Source organism: Pituophis catenifer, unplaced genomic scaffold (assembly GCF_029215685.1).
Source record: "Pituophis catenifer annectens isolate HBS135680 unplaced genomic scaffold, rPitCat1.0.hap2 SCAF_19, whole genome shotgun sequence".
NCBI lineage: Eukaryota > Metazoa > Chordata > Lepidosauria > Squamata > Colubridae > Pituophis > Pituophis catenifer.
The window spans coordinates 1,071,564-1,089,913 of NW_027256899.1; the positions used below are offsets into that span (position 1 = coordinate 1,071,564).

Consider the following 18,350-nt stretch of genomic DNA (forward strand, 5'->3'; position numbering starts at 1 on the left):
GACGGAATTCCACGCTGCAAACGATGATCAGGTGCGCCTTAGAGGACGCGGGCATTGGCCAACACTTCTGGTCTGAAGCCCTGGTCTACTCCAACTACACTCTAAATAGAACATGGTTCAGTGTGATAGACAAAACACCATACGAGATCATGTATAACAAGAAGCCACAGATAGCACACCTACATGTGTTCGGTGTAACTGCTGATGTACACATACCCAAGCAGTTGCGCAAGAAAGGGGATAAGGTATCCAGAAGGCTCAGGTTTATGGGATACGAGCCAGGAACCAAGGGCTTCAGGTTTGTGGACAGCAATAATAGGTTTGTGATCTCTAGAACAGCGGCATTCCATGAGCAAGCCAACTGGTCCAGAATACACTTAAATGAGGTACCCACCGAGCGGGAGGATAGTCCAATCGAGCAAACTCAAAACAGAAACGAGACAGTGGGTAGACAGGAAAGGAGCAGGCCCAAGCCCGACCTCCAAGGCATCAAGGTTGAGGGATGGAAAGAGAATCATCCCAAGATAAGTGTCGAATCACTGACACAAAGAGAGGCCAGATATCTGCATGACACTGAGCAGACAGCAACCAGACCGGTCAGGTCAACCAGAAACCAGCTGCCAAAAAGGCTAAATGATTACGTGATGCACGTGCACACGAACCACGTTACGCCAAACTCCTACGAAGAGGTACTGAGACTACCCCAGGGGGAGAGGGCAAAGTGGGAGTTAGCCATGGCCAAAGAACTGGACAGCCTGAGGAAGCTGGAGGTATACAACCCCACCAAAGTCCCAGAGGGCAAGAACACAATAGGCACCCGATGGATCTTCAAAGTCAAGAACTTAGAGGGCGGTCAAAGCCTATCCAAAGCAAGGTTAGTTGCCCAGGGTTTTGCTCAAAGGTTTCCGGAGGACTACACAGACACCTATTCGCCCACCGTAAGAACAGAGAGCGTCAAAAGCGCCTTGGTCATCGCATCCTTGCTAGGGCTGGAGGTGCACCAGTTCGACGTGCAGACCGCCTACCTGCACGCCAAATTAGACAAAGAGATATACATCAGAGCCCCTCACAGCAAAGAAACCAACAGAGGGGACACCTGGTTACTTCATAAGAGCCTGTACGGACTAAAGCAATCAGGCAAACGCTGGTACGAATGCCTGGTAGAGGCCCTGAAGTCTATGGGATTCACGGCAACCATAGCTGACAACTGTTTCTTCACCAGGAAAGAGGGGGACTCACCAGAATACATCCTAGTTTACGTGGATGACATTTTATACATCAGCAAACACGAAGCCAACCGCAACACCTTCGCCAGCAGGCTGAGCGAGCATTTCACCCTAAAATACCTTGGAAGGATAAACCGGTACCTGGGGGTACAAGTCAACCAAACACCAAAAGGTTTCCAACTGTCACAGAAAGAGAAAATAGAAGAGTTACTCCATAAGTGCAACATGGCAGACGCCAAGGGATGTGATTCACCCATGCAGGCGGACTTCCTAAAAAACATGCATGATGAATCACCCAAATTTGGAGACAACACGCTGTACAGGTCAGTCATAGGCTCCCTCCTGTATATCGCTAACTGGACAAGACCGGACATTGCTCTATCCATTAATTTACTGTCCAGGCACGTGAGCAAACCCACCACATACCACTGGGACGCGGTGAAGAGACTGCTAAGATACCTGAAACAAAGCGCCAATGCATGCCTAACCCTAGAGCCTGAAAAATCCAGCGAACCCATCCTCTCCTGCTACGCTGATGCTGACTGGGCCGGAGATGCCAAAGGCTGGAAAAGCACGTCTGGGTACATATTCTACTTAAATAACAGTCCCGTACACTGGTACACAGGCAAACAAATCTTGGTGGCAACCTCGACCACTGAGGCCGAATACATATGCCTCTCCAAAGCTGCCAACAATCTCATCTGGTTCGACGACCTATTCGCCAGCGTGTGGAGAGAACCAGCTTACCCAATAAATATCTACGAGGATAACAAGGCCGCCATAGAAATATCCATGTCCGACGCTGTAGGGCAAAGGTCAAGGCACATAGACATAAAATATAAACACGTGAGACAGCTCTCCAGAATTGGCTTCATAAAGGCCATACACTGCGACACAGAAGAACAGACCGCAGACATACTTACAAAACCTCTACAAGGCAAACAACACTCACACTTAGTTTCTAAGCTCAACATCCGCCTCAAGGTACCACACAGTCAGTCAGGCTTACAGACACAGGTCAGGCATTTAGAGGGGGATTTGTCAGGTATAAATGCCCTACCCGTGCCTAGGATCAGCTATAGCTCAGTAGTGCAGGGGTTAACCCAGACACCCACCTGGCCAGCTCCTCCCATAGACCCCTCCTTACCTGAATCCCCGCCCACAGATATAAAAGGTGTGCACACTCCTCCTTGTTCCTCAGATACTAATGTAACCAAGTGATGATATGATGAACCTGCAAATAAAGGAGAGATATTTTACTTGATGACTCAAGTCTCTTTATTGGGCCTGATCCACCATTCCTTGTAACAGACACGCAAGGGGCGGCCGCCACGGCTGTGTCTTTGGGCAAGGCAAGAGGGGGGTGAGGAGGCGCTTTGCTGTCCATCCATCCATCCATCCATCCGTGTGTCTACTAGGTTGAGTAGGTTGAGGCACAGCAGCCACGCAGCCCCTCCGCTGCCTTTGAAGCCTTTGCGGCACGCTTCCCGAACCCCTCCCCGCTCTTTGGAGAGGAGCCTTCGCCTGCCGTCGCCCCTTCAGCCTCCCACCCACGGAGGATGCATCACGCTGAGCCGCCAATCAACCGACTCCCCCCCATTTTCTCTCCCCCCCAGGCTTCCCTTGAATGGCCTCATCCCCCCACCACCTCCTCCACTCAGCGCCTCTGTCTCTGAGTAACGGGGGAGGTTCCGCACCTGGGGGGCCCCGCCTCTCGTCTCTCCTCGCCTGGCCCAGATGTTGCCGCCTGGAGGTTGGGGGTTGAAGACGGGCTGAGCTTCCCCATCGCCCCCGCAGCTTCCCCAGAACAGAGGATGCGGGTCTTGGGGGGGGGTCTGGGCGGGGCCTCAGCGCAGCCCTTGGCAGAGGCAGGAAGGGGGCTTCTCAGTCCTGGGGGGGAGGGACCTCCGGGGCTTCTGGGCAGCAGCTGCCAGGCAGGAGGAGTGCCGCAGGAGGAGGGCCGGGTCGGACGAAGAGTGGAGAAGCGACTAAGGGGGGCGGGAGGGACAAGGGAAGCCCCTTTACCTGGATGCAGATCAAAAGGGGGCATTTACACCCAAACACACCCACACACAGAGTCGCTTCCCTCCCCCCCTTCCTTCCAAGAGCCCCCAACTTTGCTGCTACCACTCCTCCTCGTCTCTCCTGCTCGGGGACTGGAGGCGGGCGCTGTTTCTCCCCCGCCCGACAGCTGCAACCTTAGCCGGAGACCAACCTGGCCCGGATTCCGGTGGTGGCCGATCCCTTCCTCCCATGACCGTCTTCCCCGTCGCCCCCTCCGCAGTGCTCGCCCTCCCACCCGGCTCCCTGGCGAGGCTCCCGCACAAGCCCCGAGGCGGCTTCTGCAGGGACGAGGAGGCGGCTCAGGCGGATTGCCTGCCGAGGGTGCCGCTGCAGGACAGGGGCTTGAGTGACAGCTGTCTGTTGGGGGAGGGGGGAGGGGAGAAGGGAGGCGCAGCTGCAGGAGGAGCCTTTGGTGCTGGGGGGGAAGAAGGGGGGGCAGGAGTGCCCGGGGAGGGTGCAGAGAACCAAAGCCAGACAAGGGCCTTTGCTCCCCTCACTAAAGTTTTCAAAGCAGCTTTAAAATAAAAGCCAAATGGGCGCCTTTGAGACAATCATTGGGAGATTGTGAGTTCTAGTTCTGCCTTAGGCATGAAAGCCAGTTGGGGGAATTTGGGCCAAGGTCCAGGAGGCTCTGAGTTCTAATCTTCCCACAGGCATGAAATCTTCCCGAGTGACTTTGGGCCAATCCCCAGGAGACTCTTGAGTTCTAGTCCCGCCTTAGTACTTTTTGATTGGGGGTATGAAACTTGGAAATATTTTCTCAGATTAATGTGTCCAATATTGTGTGGTGTGATGGAGGAAAGTGAAATTGTGGGAAAAGACCAGTTCCGTGTTGAGCAAAGCCATAAGTCTCTCTGCCTTCTGCTTGTGGGAGAACCAGAGATATTTGTGTGGTTACTGTGAATCTATCAGAGTTTCTTACGAAAATCAAATCCAGAAGCACACAGAAACTGATTCAGCTGGATTCATTAACTTCTTTATATATACAATAATAATACATTAAGTAAGTTTACAATACAGTTTCACAGTTTCATTTCAGCTCAGAACAGCAGACAAGTTCACACACTGGTTTCAATTTCTTTTCTCTGCACAGACTCAGAAGCTGCAGACTAAGACATGCCCTGGATCCAGTCTGTCTCAGCTCTCAATTGGCTGATTTAGTTGCTATGCCTATTCATTGGCTGACTTTGTTATCGTGTCTTCCCAGTCATGAACATTCTGACAGAATCTTAGACTGACCTTGTTCTGATGCCATCAGAGCTTTTTTTATCTCCTTAAAATAAAATTTGCAAAGGGATTCTACTCATAATTGGGAGCCATTCTGAAACATAAAAATTGATTCCCAATTGATCAGCAATCTCTATGTTTCGAGAGCAGAACAGCTTCCATGGGTGCCTCTTCCTAGAAATCTGGAAGCCCCCCCCCCTTCTTGGACCTGGATGAATATTATGCAGCATTGAACATTTGTGACCTGATCAATGATGCGGCTGCCTTTAGACAGGATTCCCTCAATCTTCTGGAGAGAGTCTCAAGGTCCCCTTTCTCTGGGCATCTTGTCCAGCCCTTCACAGACAAGACAAGCTTGGAAGAGGAGCAGAGAAAATGCTTTAGATAGAAATTGTAGGGTGGAAAATTAAAGGCCTGAAAACCGCTATTTTATTTCTCTGGTTGAGGAAAGAAAAAAAAAAACACAGTGGAAATTTCTTTACACATTTTATTTTTTTATTTACTTTTTTATTATTATTTTGGTGTGAAGTACATACCAAAATAAAAACAATCCCAAATTGAAATCCCAGACAGCTGTTCTGCTGAATTCTTTCTGCAAAGGAGGCTTTTATGAGGAAATCAAGAAAGAATTATATAAGAGTGATGAAGATTTCCCTCTTCAGCTGAGAGCCAGTCAAACATGGCATTTCACATCATTCTGGCATTCTCACAGAGATGATCAGGCAACCAGGCTGGTTCCCACAGCTTCCTCCTGGCCTCTTTTCCTGCTCTCTCTCTCACGCACACACTTTTAGCTGTAGGAACAAGTGCCTCAATTATTTCTATAAGATGTCACATTCAGTAGCTGTTCCTGAACATCAAATTCCTCTAAATGACTTCTACAAAGTTCTCTTTAGCAAGATTTATTGAGCTGAAAGGAAAGGGAGCTAGAAGAATTCCAGTCATTCAACAATTTCCAATTATGAAACATATAGATATGATTTTCTTTGACTCCTGCATACTATCTAAATGGAAAGAATATCTCCTTTCTAATAAAAGAACCGTTAACAATTCTTCCAATATCATAATGGTGTTATATCTCATGTTTTTACATTTGTTCTGGTTGTAAGATGCTCCTTTGTGTTGACGTCTGGCCTCACAAGGATAATGTAGCACTTGGGGATGAAGATGCAGCCCAGCAGACCAGCACTGGAGGCCAGGATGGAGAAGACCTGCACAGCCACCATGGATTTCCCTTTGGTGCTCAGGTAGGTGGGCACAAAAGTCACCCAGACACTGCAGAAGACCAGCATGCTGAAGGTGATCAGCTTGGCTTCGTTGAAGGCCCCAGGCAGATTCCTGGCCAGGAAAGCCACTGTGAAGCAGATGGCAGCCAGGAAGCCCATGTAGCTGAGGGTGACGTAGAACATGACAACGGCCCCTTCGTTGCATTGCAGGATGATCTCTCCAGGCTGGGAGTGGAGGTCAGAGTCAGGGAAGGGGGCAGAAACTCCCAGCCAGATGGAGCAGATGAGAATTTGGACAGCAGAAGAAGAAAGGATGATGGAGTTGGCCAAGCTCTTCCCCAACCATCTCTTCACTCGGTTTCCGGGTTTTGTAGCCAGGAAGGCCAGCACCACCATGATGGTTTTGGCCAAAAGAGAAGAAACAGCAACTGAGAAGATGATGCTGAAGACTGTCTGTCGGAGAAGGCAGGTGGCTTTCCTTGGTTGACCAATGAAGAGAGAAGGAGACAAGAAGCAAAGCAGGAGGGAGACCAGGAGGATGTAGGAGAGGTCCCGGTTGTTGGCTTTGACAATGGGAGTTTCTCGGTATTTAATGAAGATGATTAAAACAAGGCCTGTTGTTAGGAAGAAGAGAAGGGCAAAAGAGACCAGGATGATGCCCAGACGTTCTTCATAAGACAGGAAGATTATAACTTTGGGGATACATTGGACTCTGTCCACATTTGGATATTTATCATCTGAGCACTTGGTGCATTTTTTCGTATCTGAGAAAACAAAAAAGCAACTTTCATTAATATTCTGTCCTTTTATCTTACAAGAAATGCCTTCTTTGGATAACAGCCAATACCAGCAGCATTTTCCAAGAAGTATTTATTAAAGATTTCATTAAAAAGAGTATAAGAAGGATTTGTTTAAGAAACGTAGCCAGATATATTAAATTGAGCGAAATTTTAGGGTGTTAATTATTTCCAGTTTAATGTGTAGAATCTTCATAGGAACCTACACTATTAGAGGTTAATAATGAATTATATAATCATTTTAGGCAAACATTCTGAGTCCACCTGACAGTTAATATCATGGACTTGGAGGATACCTACAGTATCCTGTAACATCTGGAAGCAATATGGAATTAAGGAGAAACTTCCTAACAGTGAGAGCAATTAACCAGTGGAAAGAGCTGGCCTCCAGAGTTTTGGGTTCTTCAACACTGAAGGTTTTAAAGAAGAGACTGGACAGTCACTTGTCTTAAATGGTCTAGGGTCTCCTGCTTGAACTGGGTGTAGGACTAGAAGACCTCCAAGGTCCCTTCCAGCTCTATTCTATTCTGATTGATTGATTGATCTACATGACTGGCAGACTGTTTGTGTAATGAGTTCCCCCCATAACTATCCACAGCACCAGATTATGGCCCAGTGACACCTTCTCAGTGATCCTCAAGGGGAGGATCCAATATACAGTGGATTGCAAGGTCTTTCAGAAGGTGGACCTGAAACAATTCATCAAGTTTCAAAGATCTCAGATGTTCCTAGAAAAGTAAACTTAGCAGCACATATCCAAACTAAAAAGCAGAACAGATGTTTCCTCTGCTATTAGTAAAGCTTGCCCAGTCTGCCACCCTCTCCTCCCATTTCTTTCCCAGCCCCTCCTTCCAAGTCTTTTTGATTTACTTCCGTTTAGATAAGAAATTGTGCAGGTTAAAAATAAAAAAACCAGGTGAGCTTCAATCTATCTTTTAACTTGCACTTTCATGAAAATCCTCTGGATGGATCCAGTTCCACAAAGCCTCCCATTTTCCTCAGTGTGACCCACCTTCCTGAGTGGAGAAGGTCCCCTCCGGACAAGGAATGCAGTCGTAGCAGCAAACTGGCTCTCCTTCTCGAGCCCTCTTGACAAATCCCGGATGACAACTTTCCACACATTTGGACTGAGGCAGAGACTGAGCAGAAGAAAAGGAATGGCAAAGGAAATGTGTTAGGACTCTCCGTCCATGGAAAATGGAGGGAGAAATGGATGGAGACAAGTAGCCTCTGGTCTACATTGGGGTAAATATGAAATCTCTGACTACTCCTAAACAGATGCAGGAGGTAAAACTATTGGCAGATTCTTCCTTTAGTTCCTCCCTTTTGCTTTCAGAATTTAATATTACAATAAAGTAATTTTCTATTCAATACAGTCTAGAGAGATGGGATTGATTTTTTTAAAGTATGATGATATATTCTTATTAAAACTGAGAACAAAGTTTACTGTAAAAATTTTAGGAAGCTTTTATTCCATTAGATTTTTTAATGTAGAGTAAAACTGTGATGAAGAAAGAAACCTCTGACCAGTAAGATCTTGAAAGGTTTCCATAAAACATGGCAAAGCCACTCCACTTAGGTCCCGTCTCTTGAAGAGCTTCCATGAGATGACACCACCTGCCATGGGAGGCCAACCACCCTGGAGACTCCAGGCTTTGCCCACTTATTTTATTTATTTATTTATTTTATTATATTTCTATACCGCCCTTCTCCTGTGGGACTCAGGGCGGTGTACAGCCAGAATAAAACATAGCGTATAAAATTTAAAAACATTTTTAAAAAACAATTAAATAATTTTCGCCCGAATTTAAAACAACCCAATTAAAACCGAAATTCGATTAAAAACTGAGAGGATGGGATCAAGCCAGCCCAGCTAGATGGAACAGGTGTGTCTTCAGGGCCCGAAGACTGAGGACTGATATCGTGCGTATCTCAGGGGGCAGGTCATTCCAGAGGGCGGGTGCTGCCACAGAGAAGGCTCTCCCCCTGGGGGTCGCTAGCCCACACTGTCTGGCCGACGGCACCCTGAGGAGGCCCTCTCTGTGAGAGCGAACCGGTCGGTGGGAGGCTATCGGCAGCAGAAGGCGGTCTCGCAAATACCCCAGCCCTAAGCCATGGAGCACTTTAAAGGTGGTCACCAACACCTTGAAGCGCGCCCGGAAGACCACAGGAAGCCAGTGCAGCTCGCGCAGGAGAGGTGTTATATGTCAGCGCCCCATCGCTCCCATAATCCCCCGCGCGGCCGCGTTCTGGACCAACTGCAGCCTCCGGGTGTACCCCAAGGGGAGCCCCATGTAGAAATGGGACCTCAGGCTTTGGAAAACAGAGAAATGACACCAAAATTTCTCCCACCTTATTGAGCAACTTTAGCCATGAAAGAGCATCTTGGTCGATAGTAAGTCTCTGTCTTTCAAAATACGCCAGAACCCCTCTTCTGAGGGAGGGGAGAATCAAGAAGATTTTGATGCCCAGATCTGCTGTTATCTCTCCATTTTGGTCCAAGTACAGTTTCCTCTTAGAAATATTCCAAAATTCATTCTTCTCCAGAAAGGGATGAAACTAGAATGGGAACATCCAGGAATTTGAAAAATAGAAAACTTTGTTTTTTAATCCCACGTTGAATCTTTCTTCCACAATTGTCTAATCTCCAAATATGGTTAAATAGGATACAAATACTGCCATTATCTTCATAAGTGAATTAAAAAGTTTGAGAAAAATTTGTCCCTCATATACTGACAAAGCATAGAGAAAATATCATTGACACAATTGATCAGTTATAGGAAACCTTCTAGAGCAGATGACAAATAAAATGAACAGAGAAAGAAAAAAGACGATTCATAAACTCTTTGAAAACAAGAGATTAATTCCCAGAAAGCATGGGTTGATCAAGAAGAAAGTTGTCAGGCTAATCTTCTCCCTGGTCATCCTGACGGAAAATATCTCCAGATGGAGAGTGGCTGGCTCTGGAGAATTTGATCGCTGAAGAGCGAGCCGGGTTTAGAGACGGGAGAGGCACTACCGATCAGTGCTTAGTTCTTCATCAACTGATGGAAAAATACATATCAAATAGACCTGCATCATTCTACGCCTGCTTCATAGATCTCAAGGCAGCCTTTGATACGGTTCCCAGGACTAAGCTATGGGAGAAGCTGGAAGCTGCCTCAATTGACCACAGGCTTCTTCATCTCTTACCTGCCCTACATACTAAAACATCCCTCAAGGTGAGGTGTGATATGCAGGGGTCCCTCTCGAAGTCAGTTAAAACTCAAAAGGGGGTTAAACGGGGGCATTTTGGCCCCCCTGCTTTTCAACTTTTACATAACTGGCATGGTAAAATGGCTAAACAAACCAAATAACCCCCCCCCCCCCCAAAAAAAATAGGTGACCGAAGCATCGCCCTCCTGCTCTATGCAGATGCCCCTGTGATCCTCTCCAGGACACCAGAAGGCCTTAAAAGAGCCTTGCGAGCCCTTCTCCAGTACTGCAATTACAATCAACTGGACATAAATGATGAGAAAGCAAAGATCAAAAAGGGCAAAACTTGATTCATGGTATCTAAATGGCCACAAAATAGAGCAGGGAAGCCCCTTCAAATCCCTGGGGGTGGCCATTCAGGCCAAGGGTTCAAGAAACATGCAGCTGCCCTGGGCCAAAGATCAGCTAGCACCATTCTTCATTGTTTCCGCACAAAGGGAGGCTACTATGTCCCTGCTGCTATTAAGCTTTTTGTGCCCAAGTCACTAGCACAGCTCCTTTATGGGACGTTGCTCGGACCGTCAGCTTCATGTTTTACATCATTAGAAGTAGTTCAATCCAAATTCACCAGATCAATTCTCCAGGTGCCACGTTGTCTCTCAAATGCACTTCTGCGCCTGGAGACAGGATTGACAGAAGCCGAAGCAAGAATCCATGTAGCTGTTGTGGCCCACCAGCGGCCAGTGGAGCTGGCAGCAGATTCGGACAGTGAGGAGGTTGGGGGGGGACATGGGCCACAGGGGTTCTAAAATTTTTTACTACCTGTTCTGTGGGCGTGTCTTATTTTGTGGGCGTGGCTTGGAGGTCATATAACTGGGTGGGCGTGGCTAGCTGGTCATGTGACCGGGTGGCCATGGCTATGTCTATACGGACTACTCAGAGGGCTGAAAAAAGTCATTTCTGACAGGTCCTCACACTTTTGACTGGTCCTCACACTTATGACTATCTTTACATTTATGCCCGTGCAGCATTCTTAACAACCATGCTACTCATTTCACAACTGCTTCTCTTCACCATGGTGATAAGATAGGGCAAAAAACGTAAAATGTGAGGACAGTCGTAAATTCGAGGACTGGTCAAAAATGCGAGGATCAGTCAAAAATAACTTTTTCAGCCCTCTGAGTAGTCCATATGCACAAAAGGATACAGCAATAGAGAGGGATGGAGAAGAGAGAGGGAAGGTGAGAGAGGGAGGAAGAGAGGAGGAGAAGGAGAAAGGAAGAGGAAGTAGGGAGGAGAAGAAGAGGGGGAGGAAGAGAAAGTAAGAAGGAAAGAAAAGAGAGAGGTGGTAGGTTTGAGGAGAAAGGTTGCTGTACAAAAAAAAAGATGAAAGGGAAGAAAGGCAACCCCAAACAAATATAAAGATATTAAAATAAAGAATGAATTGTTAAACTTTAAAGAATAAAAGAGAACAAATATGAATAAGTAGCAATAATTAGAAACACATATACAAACATACAATGTATTTTCTTTGAACAGAATATTTGGCTGGTTCACAAATTTAAACAGTGTTTAGTCATTTCAATTAAATTTACAATTTCTATATTTCCTTTTTACCATATTTATTCCTCATCTATGTTTTAAAAAAAACCAATATTACCCTTCATCCTCATCTCTAATCTTAATCAAATTCAATTTTTCCCTTCTATTCTATATTATACCCCTTCCCATTATCATCTATTTTTATATCCATCCTCACATTGGTTAATTATGTAATATTACAGTTGTTTTAATACAAATTCAACATTTTAATATAAATCAATTAGTTATATAACTATCTTTTTTGTATATTAATCAATATGAACATGAATATTCCAATTATTTCCATGCAATCCAATTTCTTACAAATCAATTAAGTATATTTACCAATAATAATAAACCAAATAATTTCCCCCATATATTCCTCCAAACCACAACTTAACCATTCCTGCTTTCAACACAATATAAAATTAATAGTATCTCAATTATTACAATTCCCTAGTTAAATAGAGCTTTTTTTTCTTTTGTGTTTTAAAATCCTGAACTCTCCTCTTTTGCCCTAAATTTCCCATTGTTTGCATCTACCTTTTTTGGTGAAGAAAAAGAAAAAGAAATCTCTCCCTACCTCATTTTGTCACGTTGCAGCAGAGCCTGCTTTACTTTCAGTTTTGTTTTTTCAGCATAGCTAGGGGGAAAAAAATCTGCTCCAGCACTCTTTGCAGCTAGCAACAGAGCCCTGCGCAAAACAGCTGAGAGCAAATCAGCTGAGAGTCGGGAGGCCAATCTAATCAACTTGCGCTAATTAACCTATGCTGAAGCTGAAAGGGGCTGTTTTTTCTATTTTTGCAGGCACCGGTCTACTCATATGTTTTCTTTTAACACTGATTAGCTGTAGGGCGGCCCTTTGAAGCCCCGCAGCAAGAAATTAAACAGTTTTTTTCCCTCTAGCCATCAGCTGGGACTCAGGAGGCAGCAATAGATTGGGAGTGGGCGGGGTAAGGGAACCTTGACCAGGCCGGGAACCAGTTCGGGGGTGTGCCCAGCCAATCTTATTACTGGTTCTCGGAACTATTAATTTTTTTTACTACCGGTTTTTGCAAACCGGTGTGAACCGGGAGCAACCCATTACTGATGGGCCAGTCCTGGAGTCTGGGGAGGCTCTGATGAGGGCTCTGTGGTAGTGCACACACATTTGTGAACCAGTAGGGAAGGTAAGTGAATTTCACTCCTGGATTCTCCCCTCTTCTCTGATCCTTCCCTAGGCAGCCTCTCTTCCCCTCATCCCAAAAGTCATTCTCACACATCATTGCACTTCCTAAATAGATGATGGGAAGACTGGTGACATAACTGGATTTCAGTAATGGACTCACAAACAATTGTGTGATGTCATTAGAAAACTGAGGGGCAGATGGTATGATAACTAAGTGGATAAAAACTGTCTTCAAAATGATACTCAAATAATTTTTAATGTTTTTAAATTTTTCCTACGACACCTGAAGGTTATGTTTGTTTACTTGATTGATTAGTCCATGGGCCAAATCAAAGTGCAGAGTTCCAAACAGAAATTATTACTAAAATCCGATAAAAACAATTTAAAATGGAATTTGGATAAAATACAATTTAAAATGACATTGGAATAGAATACAATAATATTCTAAATAAATAAAATAGGATAAAATTATATTTCAGTATCACCCCTTCAGTCTACCCCAATCAGTCCCACAAATTCCGATCTCAACCGAGACATTTTGCTCAAGTACTGAGCTGCATTAAATGTTGTTTTCAAATTCTGGCTGCAGATAAGGTGAGTCGTTTTGATATGGGATTCCCAATGGGTCCTTCGTTTGGTCTATGGACCAAGGTACCTGCCTCTCACCCTCTTATGCAGGCAGCAATCAAACAGGATGTGAGCCAGGACTTCTGCCTCTGCCACTCTGCAAATAGAGAGACGGCCATTATAAGGTCTAGAGTGGAATCTCCCATATCTGACCATTGTGTCCAGCTGTTTGAATCTCGCTCGCATAAATCTCTCCCTAAGATTTTTTTGGCAGTTGTAACTTTAAATAGTTGTCTAGTTGAAAAGTAGGTTTATATTTGCTCAGCCATTTCAACTTACCCACCTTACTAAGAATAGCCATGTCATTTTGTGCTTCTACATCCTTAACTCTTTGGGCAGCTGTTTTTTTGAATTGTTCTCCTGTTACGCAAGAGACAGGAAGGCCACAGCTACTTCCAAAATTAATCAGTTTAGTGATCCAAGAGGTTTGTGATTGTGAGTTTATCTGCTCTAGTAAGCATAACTTGGGGAGTCTATCAGTCTCCATTTCATTGACTTTGTGCCAGTGGTTATCTTTGATCTTGGACAGTGGATGAATTGTATATATTCCCAATCCAGCTCTATCTGCTGCAGCAGATGTCCTTAGATCTACACCCACAATACAGCTCAGGTGCTGGGACTGTGTTTGTTCTAGTACTGTGGTTGAGTAGAAATCCCAAACTTCTGCTCCATATAAGAGCATAGGGGAAACCTTTATATACTTCAATTAATGGGCCAGGGATTGAAGGTTAGGGATAACTTTTCGCTATTGAACATGAATTTTTCTATGTTGTCATTAATACGGTCAAGTTGATAAATCCCCTTCATGCAAGATTTGATCTAAGATGTAGATCCTAGAGAAAGCTAATTTGATGTGATTTAATTTAAAGAATATAAAGTTTTTCTACTTAAAAACCTTATTTGAAACTTCATTTAAAATTTTGATAAAATAACTGGTTTTAAATCAAAGGTGATAATCAGAAGCAAGCAACAATTGTTGAATCGGATGGATTGGATGGATGGACTGGAACTGAATTTCCTGCTGGCATCCCTGAAGGAGGAGTCTGGTTTGAAGGCAGGCTGCTTGGAGATGGCTGGAGAGGCCATGGACCCTGAAGACTCAAAGTGGACAGAACGGATGACTGAAGAAATGGATTCTTTCAAGAAGATTGAGGGAGATTGGGGAATGGACTGGAGAACAAGAAGAAGAGCTGAAGATCAGGAGGAGTCTGGGAGCCCCTTTTCCAGTGGTGAGATTCTACCGGTTCGCACCGGTTCAGTAGAATCGGTTGTTAAGTAGTTAAGTAGTTTTAAATAGTTAAGCAGTTTGGAGAACTGGTTGTTAAAAGAAATCTCCTTTTATTTTTTTTCTACTTTACAGGGTTAATCCTGTAAAGAATTACAACATTCAGTGTTGTCTCCTAGCCTAATGTTTATTGCCCTGCTTACAGAAACTGCCTCTCCGGCAGTATGCCTAGACTTACTGTTGCTTCCGGTTCCGGAGGTTCTCGGAGGATTTTTTTTTTTTTTTGCTTGACTTTCTTAAAGGGGAAGGGTTGTTTTAAGATTTTTATACGGCTGTTGGGAGGAAATACTCCCCTGTTGGAGTTCTTCCAGCCAGGGTGCAATGATCAGCACTTTAAAGAAATAATTGAATAACGAAGCAGAAGCTTTTAATGACAAGGAACCAAGATGAGTGACAATCAGCAAGGCTTCTTGGCTAGCTAGAATGATTGACATTCAAACGTGAGTTTCTGACTTTTGGTCTAAAACTGGTTTTGGTGAAGTTTAATTCTGTGTTTAGTGATGAGATAATTTTCCCTAGTCAGCTTTGTTTGGAAGGAAAAATGTTAATCTCTGTTCCTGAAAAGAAGCAGCTTTGGAAATCTGACTGGTTCTGTTTCTATTTGTTCTGGTCATTGGTTTAACAAGCAACAGATCCTCTGTTTGCTCCTTGGCTTCATTCTGGAGAGCTTAAATGACCTCTCTGCTAAAGGGTTTCACTTTATGAGCAAGAGTTGGCTGCTGATAGTTATCACTGCATTTTAACTATTTTAATTCCTCAAGGTGCTCTGGCACCCTGCCTGATTTGTAACTCCAGTTTGCAGGTATTTCTAATCTAATGATTGGTATTTAGGGCAGCTTTTTGCAAGCAAAGAAGCTTCTTGTACAGGTAATCCTTGACTTACAACAGTTACAATGGCACTGGAAAAAGTGACTTATGGCCGTTTTTCACACTTATGACCATTGCAGCAAACTGTCATTAGGGCAAAGAAGCGATGCCACATGACCACTTGGCCACACCCACCTGGTCACATGAAGCACCACAGTTGTGAAATGAGTGACACGGTTGTTAAGAATGCTGCAATGGGCATAAATGATGACCAGTCATAAGTGCGAGGAACGGTCAAAAGTGCCAGGAACTGTCAGAAATCACTTTTTTCAGCCCTATGGGTAGTCCCTATCTGCATATGGACTACTCAGAGGGCTGAAAAAGTTATTTTTGACCGGTTTTCACACTTTTGACCAGTCCTCGCACTTATGACTGTCCTCAAATTTTACGTGTTTTGCCCTATCTTGTCACCATGGTGAAGAGAAGCAGTTGTGAAATGAGTGACATGGTTGCTAAGAATGCTGAAATGGGCATAAATGTGAGGATAGTCGTAAGTGTGAGGACCAGTCAAAAGTGCGAGGACCTGTCAGAAATGACTTTTTTCAGCCCTCTGAGTAGTCCCTATACACATAGCCATGGCCACCCGGTCACATGACCTCCAAGCCACGCCCATCCAAATAAGCCACGCCGACAGAACCGGTTGTTTAAAAAATTGAATCCCACCACTGCCTTTTTCCAACTGGCACAATCTCTCGGTTGGAGAAGGGTGGATGCAGCTTCCAATCACTGACACAGGTTACACACGAGTGTAAGATCTGCTCACTATTATTCCAGAGTGTCAAACACAGAAAAATGAATTCAGTTACAAGAGAGGAGAATTTAGCTGAAGGAGAGAAAAAAATATGATAAAAGTTTGAGCTGTTTTAGAGCTGAGCCAGTAAAGCAGAGAAGTTCAGTCTCCTCTTCATGGATTGTCTGAATGCAAAGACTGAGCAGCCATCAGTCAGAGAAGCTTTAACTGGGATTCGTGCAGAGAGGAGGGGTTGGGCTAGATGGTCTCAGGGTGCCCTTCAAATTTATAAAGGTTGTCATGCCACAATATGTATCTATTGTGCTGTTGTTTCTCTAGCCCCACCTAGTGGCCGGGGGCAGATAAGCCTAACTGTATGGTCTGAAGCCAGACTCCCTTTTCTCTCAGCCTTTGGAGGAGACGGAAGCAGCCGGTTTGACCGAGACACATGGTCATCCAGAGGCCTCTGTCCCTCACACGGAGCATCGCTGGAGAGGTTCCAGCTGCTTCTTTGTTGGCTGTTAGTTAATGCTGCCTATCTCCTATTTATATTTGATTCTCACTCTTTGCATCTCCTCAGTTTCTCCGTGCCCTTTTCTCCCAATGAAACACCCAGATCCACCCCAGGCTCCCTTTCACTGGAGGAGAAGAGGGGGGGTTAGCTGCCTGTTGAGCTGCACACAGACCCACCTGCAGTGGGGACAGAACAAAGGGGAAATTCCACCATGCTCATCACAAACCCACAAATACAGGAATTCATTTAAGAAAGCGTTTTCAAATGAGCAGAGTTTAATATTAAAATGCCATGGTATCTACTCTTTGGAACCATTATTCCCTGAGTAATTGAATTGGACAGATCTTTTGAGATGGTTCCCCTCCTTCTCCTTTGAATTCCTCCTCCAAAGGATCTAAGATTAATGGATCCATATTGGGACCCCATACCTGCCACGGCTGCAGCCTTGGAGACCCCAAAGTTTTTTCTCCCTCCTTCCTTCCCCTCCTCATTCTGGAGGAATAAGCGGCATTCAAGGTCTGGGACAGAGTCTGAATGACAGTATAATATTCATAGTCATTTGGGAGCCTTCCTCTGTTCCATTTCCATTGGGTCTCCAGTGGGGCTTTCTGGGTGCATCTTCTGCGGCCTTTGACAGAAAAGACATTCTTTGAAAGGGAACAGAGAAAATAAAGATCTTGAAACTTTTCTTCCACAAAGAAATTGGGTTCATAGGCAGAATCCACTGGCCTTTTTTTTAGCAGATAACCAAAGTTCAAAATACTGTCGATGTATTTTAGAAGTCTGAGCTTGTTCATTGGATACGCTGCAAAATTTGTGATGATCCAGACTTTCCCTTCAATGGGTCCTGGCAGACGCATAAATGTTAAATGGAAAGGAAGAATTCTGTCCCAAATGGAATCAAGTTCTATGAAGTGAACAAAGATGTTGACTTTTCTCCACTTAGAGAGGGAATCCCTGAGGGATGCTGTTGTGTATCCAGTTGTTGAGAACAGTTGTGATATAACCACACAAATTCCACTCCTGACAAGCACAGGAGGAAAAATCCTCATGAAATTCTCTCCATTTTCTGTGTCAGAAGCAAAGAGGCCAATCAGGGTCCATCTGAAATGGAGGAGCAGCTGGACAATTGCTGGGTACTGGAATCCTTCTTTGTGATTCATCCGGTGGAAAAAGGGGAAATTCCTTTTATCACTCAGAGCTTCTGAAACAATTGTACGGCTGACCTGAAAAAGCAAAGAAGAATGCTGTGTTATATTTGGGATCAGATCAAGTCCAAAATATTAGATTTTAATAAATCCAACCTGGTTCTCATGAATGTATTAGAATAGTTTGTTAATCAGACAGTGTTTAAAATATGAAAGACAGAATATTAGCAAGATTGTATCATAATAATGGAAAATAATAAGCAAATTAAAAAACAATAAAAATGTAAATCATATTACTGTAACCCATCCCTATAATTGATCACAATTAGATTAACATGTGCAAATGCCAACTGGAGTATTCTATTCCAATAAAGGGCCTATTATAATTTTCGAGGATTGCTGCATCTTTTTTTGCTTCTCTATCCCAGATTCTTTCTGGAGGAAATTTTTTTAACTTCTTTCTCCAGTCATACAAGAAAAAGGCAGACCTCAAAGCCTAATAAGATTTGTCAGTTGCATAATCCAAGTTTGGTCCTTAATTGAAGTTTTGTCTGTTCCAACAGCCACAATTTTCAGAGTCTGTCACTTTCTATAGATTAAATTTTATGCCAATGCCCATATTTTCTGAATTTAGACAAAGCAGAAATTGGGTAAATTCCCAAATCAGCTCTGAGGGCAGCAGCTGGAGTCCTTCT

At 44.4% G+C, this 18,350-nt stretch overlaps 1 protein-coding gene across 1 annotated transcript in view; it reads right to left on the bottom strand.

Moving 5' to 3' along the window:
- Window positions 1–5,596: 5,596 nt before the first annotated feature.
- Window positions 5,597–18,350, bottom strand: part of LOC139326222 (vomeronasal type-2 receptor 26-like) — a 94,405-nt gene continuing 81,651 nt past the window's right edge. Inside the window, exons 5-6 of the mRNA XM_070956378.1 lie at window positions 7,553–7,679; window positions 5,597–6,507 (exon numbers count right to left, since the gene is read on the bottom strand). Of these exons, the coding sequence (XP_070812479.1) occupies window positions 5,597–6,507; window positions 7,553–7,679 (1,038 nt within the window). The remainder of the gene's footprint in view (window positions 6,508–7,552; window positions 7,680–18,350) is intronic.